The sequence below is a fragment of the Nelusetta ayraudi genome, unplaced genomic scaffold, assembly GCF_046127955.1.
Source record: "Nelusetta ayraudi isolate G7.1 ecotype Tasmania unplaced genomic scaffold, CSIRO-AGI_Nayr_v1 ptg000019l, whole genome shotgun sequence".
Lineage (NCBI taxonomy): Eukaryota > Metazoa > Chordata > Actinopteri > Tetraodontiformes > Monacanthidae > Nelusetta > Nelusetta ayraudi.
This window is the reverse complement of record NW_027466069.1, coordinates 9,993,348-10,011,111: the sequence shown is the minus strand read 5'-3', so window position 1 is coordinate 10,011,111 and position 17,764 is coordinate 9,993,348. Positions and strand designations below refer to the sequence as shown.

Below are 17,764 nucleotides of genomic sequence, written 5' to 3'. Positions count from 1 at the left end.
CCACAGACGTACCTCAATATTTTAGTAATAAGCAATAATGACAACCAGGTTCGCGAGTCGGGACTAAGAACATAGAACAGGTCCTGGATGTCAGGAATTCCTTTTAAACAGAGTTGTAATGTTTACCTTGACATTTTTACGATTAAGAGGAATACCTTCCATCTATAACTGGACCGGACAAAATTAACTTAATTGTGCAACAAACCTGCCACACACTGATTCCACAAACACTCTCTGCCACACAGATTGGAAGATTGATTTCAAATTTTGTTCATGTACATTTTGTGGCGGCTACTTTAACGCAGCCGCTTTAACAATATTAATTCGTAACGATGGTGTAAATATGCAACAGACAATTGATGTGCGGTCAGGGAAAGGGGACGTCACATCAAACAGACAACAGTTGCCGCTGCTGTCGACGATCTGGAAAGATTGCTCAGATGCTCGACGCTAAAAGCAAAGCAACATATTGTTTAAATTTTTCAGTTTCGTTATTATTATTTTTTTTTAATTATATATAAATATATATATATTAACAAATGATCATTTGTTGCCTGCCACAGTTTCTAACTAAGGACCTGTGAACTTTGAAAGCATTCATGTGGAAATACAAAAAAAAAAAAAAAAAAAAAAAAAAGATGAACTGCAGGGGGAAATAGTCTAAATTGAAGGACTGCGTTCCTGCCTTTGTTTCTTTTTGGCTTTTATATTAGCAAATACAAAAGCGCAGGCTGAGCCGCTGCTCTCTTTGTGCAGCTCCGAAAAAGCAAACACGGCTCAAGATTCTGGCTGAAAACATACCTGTGGAGCCCCGGAAAGAGAAGTCTCTCTTTTTGTGTGTGTGTTCTGAAACTTGACTGATATTTCCAAGTTCAGCACCCACAACTTGGGGCGTCCTCATCTGGCCAGTGGACTGTGCACGGTTTAATGTTATTATCACCGCGCAGGTGTGGGTCCCGTCCCTGAGGGTTCCATTAAAACCGTTCCCCCGCTCGACGGCGGCTCAATTTCCTCTTAAGATTCAACACGGGCCATATGTCTAGCAGGAGGCAAACAGCTGATGGGGTTTAATTGACAGAAATCAACATATTTGGACGTGCGTGCGTGCGTGCGTGCGTGCGTGCGTGTGTGTGTGTGTGTGCGTGTGTGTGTGAGGGAGAGAAAGAGGGCGGCGATGTGTTTTTGGTGGATGTGTTCATGCGGGCATCAGGGGATCCCCCTTTTCTAAAGGGTCAATTATACATCAGACCGCACATTAGGACAACAAGTTTGGAGAGGAAGGAAAGCAGGGGACAAAAGAAGAAGATAATGAAAGACAGGCAGGCAGACAGGCAGCGAGAGGCTGCTGGCTGATGATGGGAACAAGAGGAATTCAGAATGTCGACAGAGAAACTCAAAGGGGGGGACAGAGAGCGGCTCTCTCTCTTTCTCTCTCTCTCTCTCACTCTCTCCCTCTTTCTCTCTCTGCCAAGCCCGAAATAATAAAAAAAAAAAATGATTCCTTTGTTTCGGAGCTGACATTCTCGTCCAACCTGGGAACACCGCTGTGTCGGATTCATGCTTCATCCGGCCCCACAGAGGCGGCGGCCCTGGCTGCAGTCAAATCACACCAAATTACCAATGTCACCGAGCTGATTCGGGCTCAGGGGGGGACCCAACACAAATTAGAGAGCGTCCCACCGCCGGCCCCTCAAAACTCAATCGACCCGGACAGGCGATAGGAAGCGACGTAACAAATCCGAAAACATTTTCAAAAAAAAAAAAAGCGAAGGAGCGGGTAAAAGTAGTTCCAAGTCATGAGGGATAACCCAACATTAGGCTAACAGGCGCAACGCAATTAGCACATAAAACCTGTCAATGGCCGCGGCTATCACAGCCCTCCAAGGAGTGACAGACTTATAAAAGCCTCCTGATCTACTACTACAAAGTGATTAATCCTCCCCGCACAATGGCCATTTCTTAAACTGGGCCTCCATATCATTAGCCGGGCCCCTATATGGCAGTTTAGCCCGGCGCAAATTAGCATTCAGATCAGGCGGCGGAGAGACGGCCCCTCCACCAGAGAGTAAGGACATAGGATGAGACGGCGACACAGTGAAATGTCATTAACTTGATGTTAATTACTAATTAATGGGGCTATTTCATTTACATGTATCCGCGGCGCTCCGTCGGCGCCCGCCTCCACCGGGCGGCTCTCCGACCGGCCGACAAGTTGGGGGAGGGTTTATCTCCCCCTCTCCTCCGTTACTCCCCCTCGCAGAGCCTCATCTCCGCTAATTAAATAGTGGGCCACTCACCGTGATTATGTCTGCTTTTTACAACACCATTTTCAGTGGGCGGGAGGAGCGCTCCACCGCCACACGTCCCGCCACCTCTTTAACACCGCGCCTGTTTTTCTTTTTTCACCCCCCCACCCCCCACCCCACGCCCCCCCAACGCCCCCTTTTTTGGACTCACCCCACATCAAAAGACAAACTCGGTGCCAACTCACTCCGCTGACTTCTATCTGACTTGTTACGTTCAATCAATCGTGACCCCCCCCCCCCTCATCATCCTCCCTTCCCATCCCTTTTTTTCGCTGCCATGCAGCAGCCACAAGCCACCCGTCTCCATGGCAACCTGAGCCGCTCGGTCCCAGGAGAAGGGGAGTGGGCCGGGTTGACTAGCGTCTGGCCGTTCACACGTGGGCACTGCCAGCTCGCCCAACATGGCACGCAGCATCCTGCCATATGGTGCCATCACATACGTCCCGCTAGCCCGGACTGGGGATCCGGGCCTGTCGTGAGCCGCTGGTGTGAACGGGACAGACACCATCAGCAGCTGATCCACGCTGCCGGGCGGGCTGCTCGCGCAGCGGACAGCTTGACTTTACGTAGGGTGGGGGAATCGCCCAGGTGCATTATGGGGCGCGGAAGGGTTAAAATTAGACGGACAGCTGTTACCGGCTTCGTCTTTGGGAAAAAGCTTTACGCCTTTGAGCCTCGGCGTCAAAGTGACAATAGGTTGACTCTCTTTCCGAAGCGCCAACGTGGTTACCTCACGGGGACCTTTAAATGTCACGCAGGATAGTTTAAGTATTCAATTGTTGCAACATGTCTGAAAATTAGACAGGCAGGACATGATGCTACTAACGGCGAGGTAACACACAGTCATTGATCCTCTGTTTGCCAATAATGACACCAGCGGAACCAAATGCCGTGAAAGGACAATCAAAATTGTAATCTCCAAATAAACCTATTGTCTCCTCCCCCATACTTATGTATGTATGTATGTATGAGTATCTTTCCATGCGACTGGGGCCAACATGAACACGGTAGTGGTGATGGATATATTGCCTAAAAACATACTGCTAAAGTCACCATTTCAAGAGAGATCTTCATCACTTTTGGATGGAACAATATTATCGATAAGGAGACCTTTTGTGTTTTAAAATCAAAAAAATCAGATTTGGTTAAAATGTCAACCCAAAGAATTCACTCAGAGGGGAATTGTTACCTTCTAGGAAAAAAAAAAAAATTGGGATTGAAAAATGTTACTGCCATAGTGGGTTTTACTTTCTTTTTTATGTTGTGTGAGGTTCACTGAAAAACAAAAGCTGAAAACTTTTTAGTTTTTTCACTGGCAACATGAACTGGCCAGTCAAAATGAGCCTTTTAAAATTCTCTGTACAGGTCACATGAGGTGTAACATTTCGGTGCAAACAACAGCGTTGCTTTAAGAGCAGAAAGTGCGCTGGTTTGACTCGGTAGTGGGGTTGTGTTTTTCCCCGTAATTTGCTTCAGTGGCAGAAGTTGGCCATGGATCTCCAGGTGGCAGGTGAACTGCTCATCACGCAGCTGCAGCTCATCACCAGCAAGCGTGCTTAAAGGCTGTGACTCGCAGGGGGCCCCGTTTGGCTCCGCTGCTCAGAGCTTGCGACTGTTCTCGACAGAGCAAAAGACTTGTTTGTGTTGATTTTCCCTCCGCTTGACGGCTCGTTTTCCGTGTGCTCCGAGTTCACAGCATTGTGAACAGCAATCGTGTTGCCGATTAAAACCCAAGAAGATTTGGGAGGAACGGATGGATACAAGCAGCCATGCACTGAATCCCCCTTATAAACCAAACTGGTTCTATGATGTCTTTACCGGGGCAAAAGTCAATGTGGCTGCACTCACCAACTAGACCTGTAAAAACACATCAGGGTGGGAAACCTCTCCCAAACACATTAAACGAGGGCATTTTAAAGGCCCTGTGTTCAGCAGAACGCCCTCCTGCCATTTTCAGCCAATTGGAAGTGACTTTGTCCCATCAGAAAAGAGAAAAGTCCGACCTTTTTCAGGTTTGGTCTTTGTACTACTGTGGTCAGCATTTATTCAGCCATTTAAATTTCTGTCTGCCTTGTGTGGCACTGTGGTTGAACAAGGGAGTCATTGCATTAATTGGGTTATTTCAGAGTTACAGCGGATTGTGAATGCAAAAAAAAAAAAGAAAAAACCTGCCCTCAGCAAGTATTGATGGACAGGGAAAAGGGAAAGGGGGGGGGGAAACAAGTATATTGATACAAAAATCTGTTTCTTTTCCCCCTTTGAATATACTACAGTGCAAATAATGTATGAAATGAGGTGGGTGTGTAAATCAAGCAAAGCGTCACAGCAGCCCCAAACGTGGCTGAATCGTAAAGCTGTTTTGGGAGTCGGAAGAGAAGAGCCGACTCTTCTTGGAGAGCCGCGCTCAAAAGAACCAGAAGCCTCGTCACCACACTGCCGATGACGGTGCACTGCTGCCACCCGGTGGCAATGGAGAAAAAAATACGTACCACGCTTCAAAACAACATGCCAATGCTGACAAAATATAGCTTTAATATATGCTTTTAAATATGACACATCTCAAAAGCATTACAATACTGCATTGTCTCGCACCGCTCTCATATTGCATCATAACACGTCTTACTTTTTTTTTTTTTTTTTTTTTTTTTGTTCCTTATCAAAAAAAAAAAAAAAAAAAAAAAAAAAAGCAAAAGGCCTTTGAGGAGCCTCGGGTGTCGGTGAACAGAACGTTGTGTTATGTCACAGACAACATTTTGGAGCACGTCACCAGAAACAAATGTCACAAATATGCAGTGAAGTCAGAAAAATAACAGACATCTATAACACATGGAGGTCGTCGGTGTGGCGGTGTTGTGTTTGCGTCGTTTGTCTCTTGCAAACACTGCAGCAAACAGCGATATAGACACAACATATCAAAATAAATTACTCTTTATATTAATTTTTTTTTTTTTTTTTTTTTTTTTTGTCTCGGCACAAAACCAAATATTCCTATGTTGTTGGAGGCACGGAAAAATATAGCTCTATGGACCAAAGAAAGAGTGATGGTAAATTCATTTCATTCTCTATGGACATTTCCGTAACGGCTGGAATTAAAATAATAATAATAATAATAATAATGATAAAAAGACAACATATTCAACCAAAAGACCATAGTGTTTGATCAAATTACTGTGAAGACTAACAATTGAGTAACAAATCCCAGAACAGCAAAAAAAAAAAAAAAAAAAAAAGGCTGGAGAGAGAAAAGGAAAAAAAAAAACCCAAAAGAAAGCGACGTCCAACTCTCAACGAGCGACGCTGACTGCGCGGCCCACAGTTCCAAGTCTCGTCGCTTAAATCAGGCACGGCACCAATGCATAGATTTAAGGGACCCCACTGGAGTGAGTCAGCGTCTGGAGTGCGTGGACGCAAAGCAGAAGGTGGAGGTGAAGTGCTACGCAAGGTTTCCCCCCCGGACGCTTGCAGCGCCCCCTGTCGTCGTCTCGGCAATGACACTCAAGTAAACATTTTCCCCTCGGCTCACTCACTCACTCACTCTCTCTCTCTCTCACACACACACACACACAAATGATAATGAGGGAGGCGCCAGTCTGCGTACCAGATAAAAAACACAGCAATTGCCATGTTTGTCTGGGACGCTGTCTGTGCTGGAGATAACGCCTTTCTCTCCCCCCCCCACCCATAACAGCCATTTCTGCCAACAGGAAGTGCACATCAGAGCGGCGCTACGCAAAGGCAATCCATTCACTGCGAAGAGAAGAAAAGAAAGGGCTGCACTGCCCCTTAAAGTAACTCGCTATGTCCTTTCCGTCACGGTGACAAATAAATATCTGGCCGAGAGATTCGTATTTAAAAGGTGCCACATTGTGCTAAATGCTACGACTTTCCGACAGCGACGTGTTTCTGGAGCCCGTCACTGTCAAAACTCCCCCCCCCCCACCCCCACCCCCGTGCTTGCGTTTTCTGTTTCAGTGGGCCGGTGATGTCACAAAGGGCAGCTCGATGGCCTTTGTGAATCTGCTTGTTGCCGACCCGTTCCAAACACGCGCAAGGTCCAACCAAAGCCGCAGGTTTTTTTTTTTTTTTTTTTCACACGAGGTTGTAAACAGAGGGCTCAATATGCTGCTTCCTAGAGTCTGGAACAAAAAAAAAACAGGAAATAAAATAAAAATATAATATGGGTCATTTAAATATCATATGGGACCTTTTAAAACAAGAGGAAAGAAAATGAAATTGGAAGAAAATAAAGCCTAATAAATATATAAGAACTTAGAATAATTAAGTTATTTCTCTCCCCTCGTTCGCCTCGTCCTCCTCTGCGCCGAGGTCGCCGAGGAAAGAGCTCGTAAGCGCAGAGCCGACGGTGGGACGTTGACTGGATGGCGCAGGACGCCGAGGAGCCTCGCCCAGCAATTAGCGGCGCTAACGAGGTGTCACTCAGACGGCTCGCTCGGCGACGGGTGCACCGAGCGTACTAATAAAAGACTTCAGGTGCAGGAGGCCGGTCTCTCCTTGTGTCTCCCCTTCCTCCCCCCACCCCTCCCCCCCGCCCCCTCCTCCCCGGGCTGCTGCCAGAAAGCTCCTGAGACTAACACATCCATCACTCTCCTCCTCCTCCTCCTCCTCCTCCTCAAACGGGACGGACTGCGACTTCCGTGATCTTCCATCGTTCCCGCCGAATCATTCCGCGACGGTCATCTGAGGCAGCGTCCCCACCCGGAATGTGTCCTCCACCGCCCCATCCGCCTTTAACCGGGACCCAGAGGTGGTGCGGGCCTCCACCAGTCAGCCCCGAAACAGCAGATCACCCGTTTCCCCTGCATTCGAAGCTTTGGGCTTCCAACAGAATCTTTCCGTAACACTGTGCCGACTCTGCTGTGTTTTTTTTTTTTTTTTTTTTTTTTTTTTTTTATCAGCAGCAGCAGCAGCAGCAGCAGCAGCAGAACTGCCTCCTCCTCCCACAGACGCACACAGATATCGCTCGGAGTTTCTGGTCACTCTCCGAACCCAAAACCCTCCCCCACGCTGCCCCCTAAAGGAAACCGCAGTCCGGCGGCGGCGGCTGGTTTTTTCTTATATGTGGATGTTGTGGCGGACTTTGGTGGAGACGATGTCGACCCGGCGGGCCTCGGCGAAGGCCAGGAAGGTGCAGAGGCCCAGCAGGTTGACGGTGGTGATGAGGGCGAACACGGTCGCCCACGAGCCGGTGGTCTCGATGAGATACCCCGAGAAGTAAACCATCAGGACGCCTGCGAGGGGGAGGGGAGGGAGGACGAGAAAGTCACCAATCACAGCAGACAAAGGGCAGCAGTTTTGTCGACGCGATTGTTCGCCTTCACAAAGACAAACAGCCCCGTTTCTTTTTTTTTTTTTTCTTGTTTTTTTTTTTTTAAATCCCCCGCAGGACCGCAAACTGTCATCCTTCCCGCCCGCTGTATTATTCATCTGACGCTCGCCTTTGATGCAATATGCATGGCGCATGCGGGCCGGCGTGACTGACGGGGAGACGCGCCGTCGGCTGAAGGTTTGAATTCAGACGAGCGGATGAATTATTACAGCTAATGGGGCTGTTGTGAGGCGGCGGGCAGCAGGCGAGTGAAAGATTCATCACAGGTGTTTGTGACTGTGGACGCTCACCTGAGAAAGCACCGCAAGTGTTCATAACACCTGTTGGAAAAAAAAAAAAAAAAAAGGGAAAAAGCACACATGTAAAATTCATTCTGTTTTTCGCCTGTTTTTTGATAAAACAGCAGAGCTGAAAGTGGAAAGTTCTGCAAAATTCTGTGCGTTTTTTTTTTTTTTTTGGACAACTCACCGAATAAAGCCCCCGCACATGAAGGCGCCAGGTCTTGGACATTGACGGACACGCCGCTGCGGGAAAAGAAATGTGGTCAGCTGCCGCGTCTTGTATCTGTGTCGCTGAGTTGATTATTTTCGCTCCCTCCGTAATAATTTGCAGCATCAATCTGTTCGGACCGCGGCGAGATGGATGTGCCAGATTACACAACTGATGTCGCTGCAATCGCCCGCTGTGCCACGCTTAAAGGAACGGCTCCCCTTTGATAATGACGCTTGGGACTGCCGCCTAAAATCTACAGCTTAAACAGCCGGCATCGCTAAATGAGCCGCTGCGGCCATGCTAGCGAATTTTCCATTAAATTACACCGAGGCGGCGACGCGCTACATTAAATGCCTCCGGAGGAGGAGAGGAAGGAGGAGACAAATGGTGCGATGTGGGCAAACTGGGTGCCGATACCTGTGGCTGAAGGTGGTGAGGCCCATGGTGGCAGACACAAATGCTACAGCCAGGGTGAAGGTGGTGTTTCCACACAGGAGGAGGGTGAACACACTGGACACACCCATGGAGAAAAACTGACAAAGGAATGAACGCACACAGTCAAATCCACACGGTCAGGTCGGTCGCACGCACGGCGGGACTGAGGGGTCGGACCCAACGGGGAACATTGACGACACAAAAACAGGTCAGAAAGAAAGAGTGAGGAGAAAGTACCTGCATGAACTTCCTCACTGAGGCGATGTCGTAGCCTGTGGAGGCAAACAGCAGAGACTCACTCGTTAGAAAAGAACATTCTAGAAGAGAATGTTGTGTGTGTATATATATTTATATACAATACCAATCAAAAGTTTGGACACACCTTCTCATGCAATTTGTATTTATCATTTCAACTTTTCCACACCGCAGATAGATACTGAAGACATCAAATGTATGAGCGAGATATGTGTAATTCTGCAGCACAGAAAAACATGTTAAATAACTCTCAATATGTTTTTTTATGAAAGGTGGCTATTTGGAAGAATTTCAATATAAAACGGGTTTGGGTTATTTTACACTTTCATTGTTTTCTATATAATTCCATGTGTGTTCACACGTAGTTCTGATGGCTTCAGTGAGACACTGCAATGTCAACAGTCATGAGAATGAAAGAAAAGCCATTGAATTCATAGGGTGTGTGCAAACCTTTGACTGGTAGTGAATGTGTATTAGAGTATATGTAGCTGTGTTTGCCAACCTTGACTGATCAGATGATCGGAGAGGCAGCCGCTGAAGAGGGACGAGGGAATGGCCACCAACCAGGGAATGACGTTAAACACCCAACCCTGAAGGGAAACAAATATCAATGTGTATATTTAACTTGGGTGAATACAAGTGATTTTTGTTTAGTTTAGTTTTTCTCCAGATGCTAAATGTTTGTCCTGCTTTATTTTCCAGTTTCAATCCACAGTATTTTCTTTTTCAGAGCCACGTTCCCTGTTTCTGAGGGGTGAAATATGTTTATTAATATCTATTTATAGATTTTTGTTTGCCCGTTGTGCGCAAAGGGACAGTCTGAGCAAAACTCAACAAAAAAGGAAATAAATATTTAAAAATAAAAAAATAAAAAATAACAACACGGATTCTAAATGCAGCAACAGAGGTGTCAAAGCTAAGCTCGACAAGGAACTAATGACATACAATTTAGGAACCAAACAAAGAAAAGTCTTGTCAAACACGTCATCTGAATGGTTGAAGTGTCTCTTCTTCTTCTTCTACACATTCTGGCCGTCATAAATACCGTCCAGCTCCAAAGTGACGTGCAAATGACGCAAGGGCAAGAAAAAGAAATGCGGACGGACAGGAAGTGGAAGTACTCGCACCTTGGCCTCCGGGAAGGAGTCCTTAAAAAACGTGGGCAGCCACGACAGGAGGGTGAAGAAGGTGCTGGCCGTGCAGAGGTGCGTCACGATCACGGCACTGTTGTGTGTGGGGAAGGGAGAGAGGGAGTTTAAAGTACATCAATGCATACAGGAGGTTATGAATACAAGGAGGAGGAGACATGGTGACAGAGGAGACAGTGTCACATTGTTCTGGTCATGAAAGCACTTCAGCACTTTAAATGTTGCAGCACTGGAGATTGGTCTTGGTCTCTTTTTCAGGGTCTCAGCCTCAAAGGCTTTTTTTACTCGGTCTTGGACGGACTCGGGATTTTTGATCAAGACCGCTCGAGACTCAGCCAACACTGTAACAACACGATAATAACGGAAAAGAATCCAGCTGCTGCCGTTTTTACGCTCTGTTTGTGACACCCAGAGTGATGCAGCCTCTCTTTCCTAGTTTTTTTTTTTTTTTTTTTTTTTTTTATTTCATGAAGCAAAGTTGCTATTTTGAAACTGGTTCAAAATAGTTGGCAAAGCTGCAAGATGTTAAATGAAATTCTGAAAAGATAGCTCGCTGAAAGAGTTGTTGCTGTTCGATTTAAAAGCAAACTTGAATTTAAGTTTTGTTGTTATTTTTCTTTGGCATGTAAAGTCTTGGTCTTGTCTCAATGCGGATACTGTCTACTCTTGAGAATGTCTTGGTCTCGGTTGGTGCGGTCTGAACCACAACACCTCAGCGCTGCCCGACATCTTGTTAGCGGCTACAAAAGGTGAAACCTTGGAGCCGCTCTGCGCCGCCGCGCCCCGTGTGAAGCCGTGACAGACGGACTCAGAACTCAGAGCCGGGCGGGTCGCGGAGGACATTTGACAAGCGTGTCCCTGCACGTGCACGTGCCCGACCCCTCGCTGACCAGCCGTCACTTTCCCTACAAACACACACTGGAACGCCGCACGTGCACTGCGACCACTCTGCTGTGCCGACATTTTTAAAGAATACAGGAGCAGCTTTGGAAAATCTGACCATCGGCGCAGTCACTGTGAAGTGGTGTGGATTTCTTTTTTTTTTTTTCCTTCTCCAGAAGTTGAAAACGTCTGGGCCCCCGGAGCAACTGGCAGGCAACCGCAGCGGTGACGACCAGACGAGAATCGGGTCGTGGGTGTGGTCTCCCAAAAGCTGTTTACGACACGCTGCGGCCGCCAGGAACCTTTTTTTGGGATTGAGAGCAGTTGGGGAGGGCGGAAAAGCGGTTGAAAGCGGCTGACAAATGTGGACTGAGCGATTCCAGAACAAATTCTAGTAATAATAAAAAAAAAAAAAATGACTCAAACATGTGTTTTGGAGCCGCTCCGCTGTGATTCGATCATCAGGAAGAGATTGTCTGACCTGACGCAACCTGGCGGCCACGTCACAGAGGCGGCCGCGCTACACAAAGGCTCCTTCAGAAGGATATTTTGCAATGCCACGTGGTGAACATTTGTGTCGTCCCCCGCCTGGATTTATTGGTCGGTCGGAATTGATTGAGACTCGCCCCTTCTTCCCTCGCAAGTCCAGGGCAAACGCAATAAACAAGATGCTCAAGTTTGGGAGTCACTCGGGTTAAAAAAAAACCTGCAGCACTGTGGCTGACACGCGAGTTGAAACGCTGCCTAAATCCTCCAGCGAGCTGGTAAGAAGACAAGACAAAGTGTTTGCAAAGGGTGCGGCAAAGCTCTTGTGGTTTCTTATGATGTCTGTATGATGAAGGAATCTCTGCTGACACTGACTTGATTGCAGAGGAGAACTGTTATTGCAAGGCAGAAGTCTAGAGTCCTTCGGGCACTGGTCGACCTGAGGGAGCTCTCAAAGCCCATATGAGCATCTCCAAAGTTGCAGCTCCAGTCTCTTCACATGTATGAAATCTGTCGGGTCGCCCTCTTTAACATAAGCAAACAATGCTTTTTCTTGACAAAGCAACCTGGCTCGAGCAATAAAACCATCTGATAAGGGATCAAAGCAAGACTTGATCCTCGGGGCTTAGCAACTCTGAGTTGGAGCCTGCAAATGTTTCATCCGTAAATACCTGCCTTTAAAATCCACCTTTTGTTTCCACCCAAACAGACCTCATATAAAAACAGTCAGCTTATATCACCGGGGGTAGAATTGGAGGGGGTGAGAGGGGGGGGGGGGAGCCTGTTGTTGCTGCAAGGTGTGACATCAGCGGTGCGTCACCTGCCCGCGGAGCGTGGCGCTGCGCTGCGGTGCCGAGCTAAACCCTCGCCAAAGACCAGGCAGGGCGTGGAGGCACCACTGGTTTGAAAACAAGTTGCTTCATCTTTTCACGTCTGTGAAGTCGCTGTCGCCTTTCAGTCCGACAACCTGAAGCCGGAAGCTGGAAAACGCTTTTAACCGGAGGTTGGCAACACGGGCGAGGGAGATTATAGAGGTGAACTCGGAGCAACGCGGCTGCTGGCGCGAGGTCACGGAATCAAAGCTGTTCGGCCCGTCGGGAAATAAGGAGCTGGAGGAAACTGCGACAAGGCCGAGAGGCTACGGGCTAACAAGGCAATGGGCGCAAAGGGAGTCGGCAACACACGCACACACACACACACACACACACACATCTTGTTTATTTGAATCTTACCAGACTGCGGGCTGTTTGAGGAGCCGTAGCCAATGTCTCTTGGACAGTTTGGACGGCGTCCCGCTGCTTCCCAGCGACTCCAGCGTGATTATAGGCCCTGTGGACACAGAGGAAGTCAGGCAAGGCGCCGCAAAACAAGAGGACACCAACTCCCGAGTGCACAAATAGGCGGCTGGCAGCGCCCGAGTGGAGCGAGCGGGGACGCGGCAGAGGCCGTTGCCTCACGCAGTGGCTCTGCAAGTGCGTGTGTTTGCTTCTTACACAAAAAAGGAATCCGCAACAGAAGAGCAGTGAAATGATGTGAAAACAACACACGGGCAGAGTTTTATTCGTTACAACCGACTGGTCATGATGATGCAAAACAACTTCCCTTTTTTGCCACTCATCACTTCCAAAGGCACGGTAACTGTACTTGCCTTCTCCCTTCAGTAAATACTTCCACATGCAGTAGGCCCACAGGACGGAGAGGATGCCCGACACGTAGAAGACGCTCTCCCAGCCGTACAGGTCCAACATGAGAGAGCCGGCCCCTCCGATCACCAGCGTGCTGGGGGGTGGGGGGGTGGACAAGAACAAAAAAAGTCAGTCAGGAGAAGTCATGCAAGCAGGCCCCGGATGTTGCGCAAACGGCTCCATGAAGCTAATAAAGCTGCGATCCATGCGTACCAAAAACAGACTGAGCTACATAGAAGCGCATCTGTTGTCAATCTTTGTTGAGCTACAAAAAAAACTGGACTACTAGGTGGCGGTTACAAAATAATAATAATAATCAAATATGAGAAAAGAATTGGAGATTTGAAGCATCTCATTTAGAATCACACGCAAATGCATATTTTCCTTAAAGTGTATATTTGTAGCTTTCAGTTTAAAGCACTGAAAACAAAGCAGCATTTGCCAGAGACGTGTCATAAGTGCATATTACAATAATCTCTGCTTTATGGTCCACATGCTAACAGGATTAATGTTTTTTTAAATCCCTGTCAAACTTAGAAGCTTAATGAGCGGCGGAACGCGTCCTTGTCATAACATCCGCGTGCTCAGGAATGTCTGTGCTCACAGCGTACGGTGCACCTTTGTACGCAGCACGCCCGCGGGTTAAGTACAAGAAAGCAAAAGCGTGAAAACAGGTTGTGTATTTTACGATGCATTACGGATTTTATTTAAAAAAAAACACCTCGATGGCTGAGTGCAAGCAACCTGTACCTGCTCACGTCAACACCTTTAAAGCGGTGCTCAGAAACATTATGTATAGATTTATGTGTTGATGCCGCAGAAAATCAAATAATTAACAGCTTAACCCACATCGAGTGTAGTTCCATCAGATACCAATCTCTGTTCTGGAGACACCGGTACAGCCGGCTCTTTTTTACCTTGTAAGAATTTCTATTTTTGATACCAAATGTGTAAATCTTTCATTTTCACGCCTTTCGTTTTATTGTGTCGCTCCTCCCAAATCTTCTAGCCAACAGGTGACTCACCCCAGGTAGGAGCCGCTGGACACGGTGCTCATCAGGAAGCCCCTCTCGCTCTCCACAACCTTCTGGGAGCACAGACTGGCCAGCGAAGGGTAATGGACCCCTACAATCAGGAAGCAAAGCAACACAAACTTTATGGTTCACTGGAGAAACAGGAAGTGACCGTGTTTTTTTGGGGAGGGGGGGGGGGTTTTACCCCTTTTTTGACAACCTAAACACACAGCAACAGAAAGCATACGCCACGGAAGTCCTCAATAAGTGAAAAGCTAATGTGGAAAGTATGCAAATTACAGGAGTGTCTGTAACAAACACCCGGCAAAATGGCTCGCTGTTCTCAAGGCAAATACAACATCACGTAATCAATAATAGTCTATGAGCTGGTCAATACCGAGGCCTGTGTGCTTACATAATGGACCGGTCTTTTCTCTTAGCATAAAGTGCAGGTTTATGTGGCTAACGCTAAAGCAGTAGTGTTTCTCAAAGTTGGGGGGGGGGGGCGCAGAGTCACGTCGGGGGAGGGGCCAAACATGAGGTGGCGTTTGCTGTTGTTTGTTTGCACAACAGAAATGACTAAAACAGGGGAGAGGGATTTTTTTTTTTTTTTTTTTAAATGTTGACAGAGAAAGTCGGAGAACCACTGCGCTGAAGGGTTAAATATTTACTTGCTCCTCCACTGAAGCGACACCCAGCTGCACCTGACAAATCAAAGGGGGATCATTTTGAAACTTCCAGCTGTGTTCAGAAAGTGTGAAAAAAGAGGACTATTTATACAATTTTATAGCTTCCTTTTTAGATACGTTCAAAATTCACATTCAGTCTGTGAAAGATGTCGAAGGCAGGCATCATGTTATGGACTCGGCACACACGGAAGGAAAGCGGCCTGTGACACTGAACCCTCAGGCCGTTTCAACCCTCCTGAACAGACCACTAGTCTTGAACGCATTCCAGTTCCACTCGTTTTTTGGGTTGTTTTTTTTTGAAAGCCACTTGTCTCACCTTGCAACAAGCCCATGAGGAAGCGCGACAGCGTCATGGAGAGGATGGGCTGCGAGCAGAAGTGGGCCAGGATGGGGGTGAAGGCCGTCATGGAGCCCCAGGCTGCCGCAGACAACAGGAGGACCTTCTCACCTCCCACGCTGTGGACACAGCATAGACATCCTGATGTAGCTTCAAACGCTAAGGACACCTGAGGGCTATCAGGGGTCAACAATGTCCTAAGATAATATTATCTTTGTCACAAACTTTGTTTGACCAATGTGTGGATATTCAAACACATCCAATGACGGCAAACACATTTTCGGAAATAATCTACTTAATGACACCACAAAAGAACAAAAGCTCTGACTGCTTACAAGTAATCGATTTTAAATTGAAATCAGATTTATTAGCCAAGACGATGTTTAAAAAGGAGGATTTACAGTATCTTTCAGTTTGCACTTTGCTATTTTTCTTTGAAAATAAAGACAAAATATTTGAAATACTTTATTCCATTGTCTTTTGTAGTTCTACCAAAGAAATTGAAATCAAAAATTGAGTTTTCAGAAGAAAAAATAAATAAATCTGGATTTTTCTTTTTTTTGTTTGTTTGTCCAAAATTGTCCCGCCCTACTTCCAGGTGAACTGCGTCAGTTCAAATCTGACTGCAAACATCTTCGTGCTTAAGAGAGGGATGTGTGGATTTTGGTTATCCTGATGGGTGTCTCGTGACTGAGCCACAGGAGCTCCCGTCGTTTCTTACCGGTCACTCACGTAGCCTCCGAACACTTGGGTGAAGCAGTAGCCCCAGAAGAAGCTGCCCAGCACCATGCCAGACTCCCTCTTGCTCCACTTGAACTTCTCCGCCATGCTGACGGCACAGATGGGCATGGCAACCCTGGCGCAGTACAGGAGGCAGGTCCCGAGAAGGAGCACCACTGTCCAAACCCTCGCCACCGGCCTGCAAGGTTGGGTGGAGACACGTCAACTGACTGGGGCCCCGGTTTTAGGTCTAATGTGGCTTTGAATGCATCAGAATGAAGAGCATTTGATTTATAAAGAAGTGGATAAAAAGTAAGATTGTCTCAAAGTTACATAACAGAAGTATGGCTTCTGTTAAGTTGTTTTATTACATGTTCTTATATATTCTTAAATTATATTCCTTTTCAGTATTTGTAATGATTATAATATATAATAAATAACTATTCAGGTCTTCCCATATTGCAGGTTTGGAAGGCAAGGCAGCTGTCAGGGGATGAGCTGGAATACAGAGTGTAGCGTAGGCACAGTATAGTGCCCGCCTTGTGACATCACAAGGGGTCATTGTCCAGAACTGTGTGTTTAAGCGCAACACTTTCTGAGACGTAAAGCAAACAGAACAGAATGCCCCCCCGCCCCCCCTTTTCAGAAGTTTACTGTAGATTCACAGTTAGGAAAACACATAAAGTTCATTTTGAATAATACATCAGCGTTCCTATTTAGTCACAATAAAAGCCCGGGTTTTGTTGCGTGATGCGTTTTATTAGCCGGGCATAATTCACCTCCTTGCGAAAAAACTTTGAGAAACGTCACCGTAGTTGACTTGAGTTACGTGTCAAGCACAAGATGTAAAAGGCACTTTTGGCTACACGAGGAGGAGGAGGAGGAGGAGGAGGAGGAGGAGGGGGACAAATCAGAAGTTACCCAAAAGTTTCAGTTCTGACGTGAGACAAACACACTTCCTGGATTTGCATTAGCAGCCTGGGGGTAACTTTACTACTTTCTTCTTTTATTCATTTAATTACAATTTCTTCACTCGACACAGTGGAGTAATAAACGCCGGTAAATGAGAGGCAGAGAGGAGCCTCGGACTCGCCTACCTGGGCCAGTTGGTGCTGCTGTGCTCGGGCCGTTTCTTGTGACAGCCAGGGGCTCCGAGCTTGTCCGACGGATGGCTCTCCTTGTGGCAGACCGAATCTGGAGCATAGTTCGTTCCATATTTTTGAAGAACTGCCATTCAACGCGAACTAATGGCAGCCTCTCCTGTGGGGCGTTCGTCAGAGGGAAAGGAAGGGAAGAGAAGGGGGCTGGTTTCGGGCTTGTTTCGCCGACTTTCCGTCTCTCTTTCCGGTCGGTGAGTTGCAGGCGAGGAGGCTGAGAAAGGCGAGAAAAGTCAACGCAGGAAATAAAACCTCTCGTGTCCGCGCAACTCACATCGCGGACGCGATTGTAAGAGCTGCCGAGCCGAGCACAGGCGGTAATAGGCGGCCGACGGTCACCAAGCTGCAACCGGAGGGGGGAGGACTGTTTTTCCTGATGCCCTGAGGAGGAGTAATCCACGTGTCAGTTTTTCTCTCCAGCCTCCTCCCGCCGAGACGCGCACTGCCCCGTCTGACCGCTAGGGGGTAGCCAGGAAGTGGTTTCGCACGAGTGTCTAGTCATCCCGTGTTGTTGCTATTATTTTTTAAATAATCACTGTGAAGCACGATCGTGCAGCATAATCCTAATGGATATCGAACCGGGTCGCCCATCGGAACACCTTATGTCCCGCATGAGGAAGATCTCGTCCTTCCTTCCGTCCGTCGAGGTCGCGATGGTGTCGTCCCCCCCCCGCCCCCCAGCCGAGCAGCTGTGGCAGTGGATTTAAAACAATTATACTATTATTAATATTAAAGGACATGCGGACATTCTATGTATTTTTTTTATTATTATTATTATTGTTATTATTATTTTACCAATACACAGTCTCTCT

General features: G+C 47.2%; 1 protein-coding gene across 1 annotated transcript; it reads right to left on the bottom strand.

Annotated features, from left to right (window-relative positions):
- Positions 1-7,237: 7,237 nt before the first annotated feature.
- slc17a9b (solute carrier family 17 member 9b) lies at positions 7,238-17,408 on the bottom strand. Its single transcript, XM_076027124.1, has 13 exons — positions 16,893-17,408; positions 15,797-15,994; positions 15,055-15,194; positions 14,062-14,161; positions 13,000-13,130; positions 12,584-12,680; positions 9,963-10,059; positions 9,338-9,425; positions 8,818-8,852; positions 8,563-8,678; positions 8,122-8,177; positions 7,944-7,973; positions 7,238-7,555 (listed from the first exon to the last, which is right to left on the bottom strand). The coding sequence occupies exons 1-13, from the start codon at positions 17,027-17,029 to the stop codon at positions 7,380-7,382; spliced, it is 1,401 nt and encodes a 466-aa protein (XP_075883239.1). The 5' UTR covers positions 17,030-17,408; the 3' UTR covers positions 7,238-7,379.
- Positions 17,409-17,764: the final 356 nt, after the last annotated feature.

Excerpts from the sequence above, each read along its gene's own strand:
- slc17a9b (XM_076027124.1), bottom strand. The coding sequence starts at position 17,029 with ATGGCAGTTCTTCAAAAATATGGAACGAACTATGCTCCAGATTCGGTC. Across the intron at positions 13,131-14,061 it reads TCCAGCGGCTCCTACCTGGG|CACGCTGGTGATCGGAGGGG; the intron begins GTGAGTCACCTG and ends CCCACCCCCCAG. Across the intron at positions 8,853-9,337 it reads CGATCATCTGATCAGTCAAG|GCTACGACATCGCCTCAGTG; the intron begins GTTGGCAAACAC and ends TTGCCTCCACAG.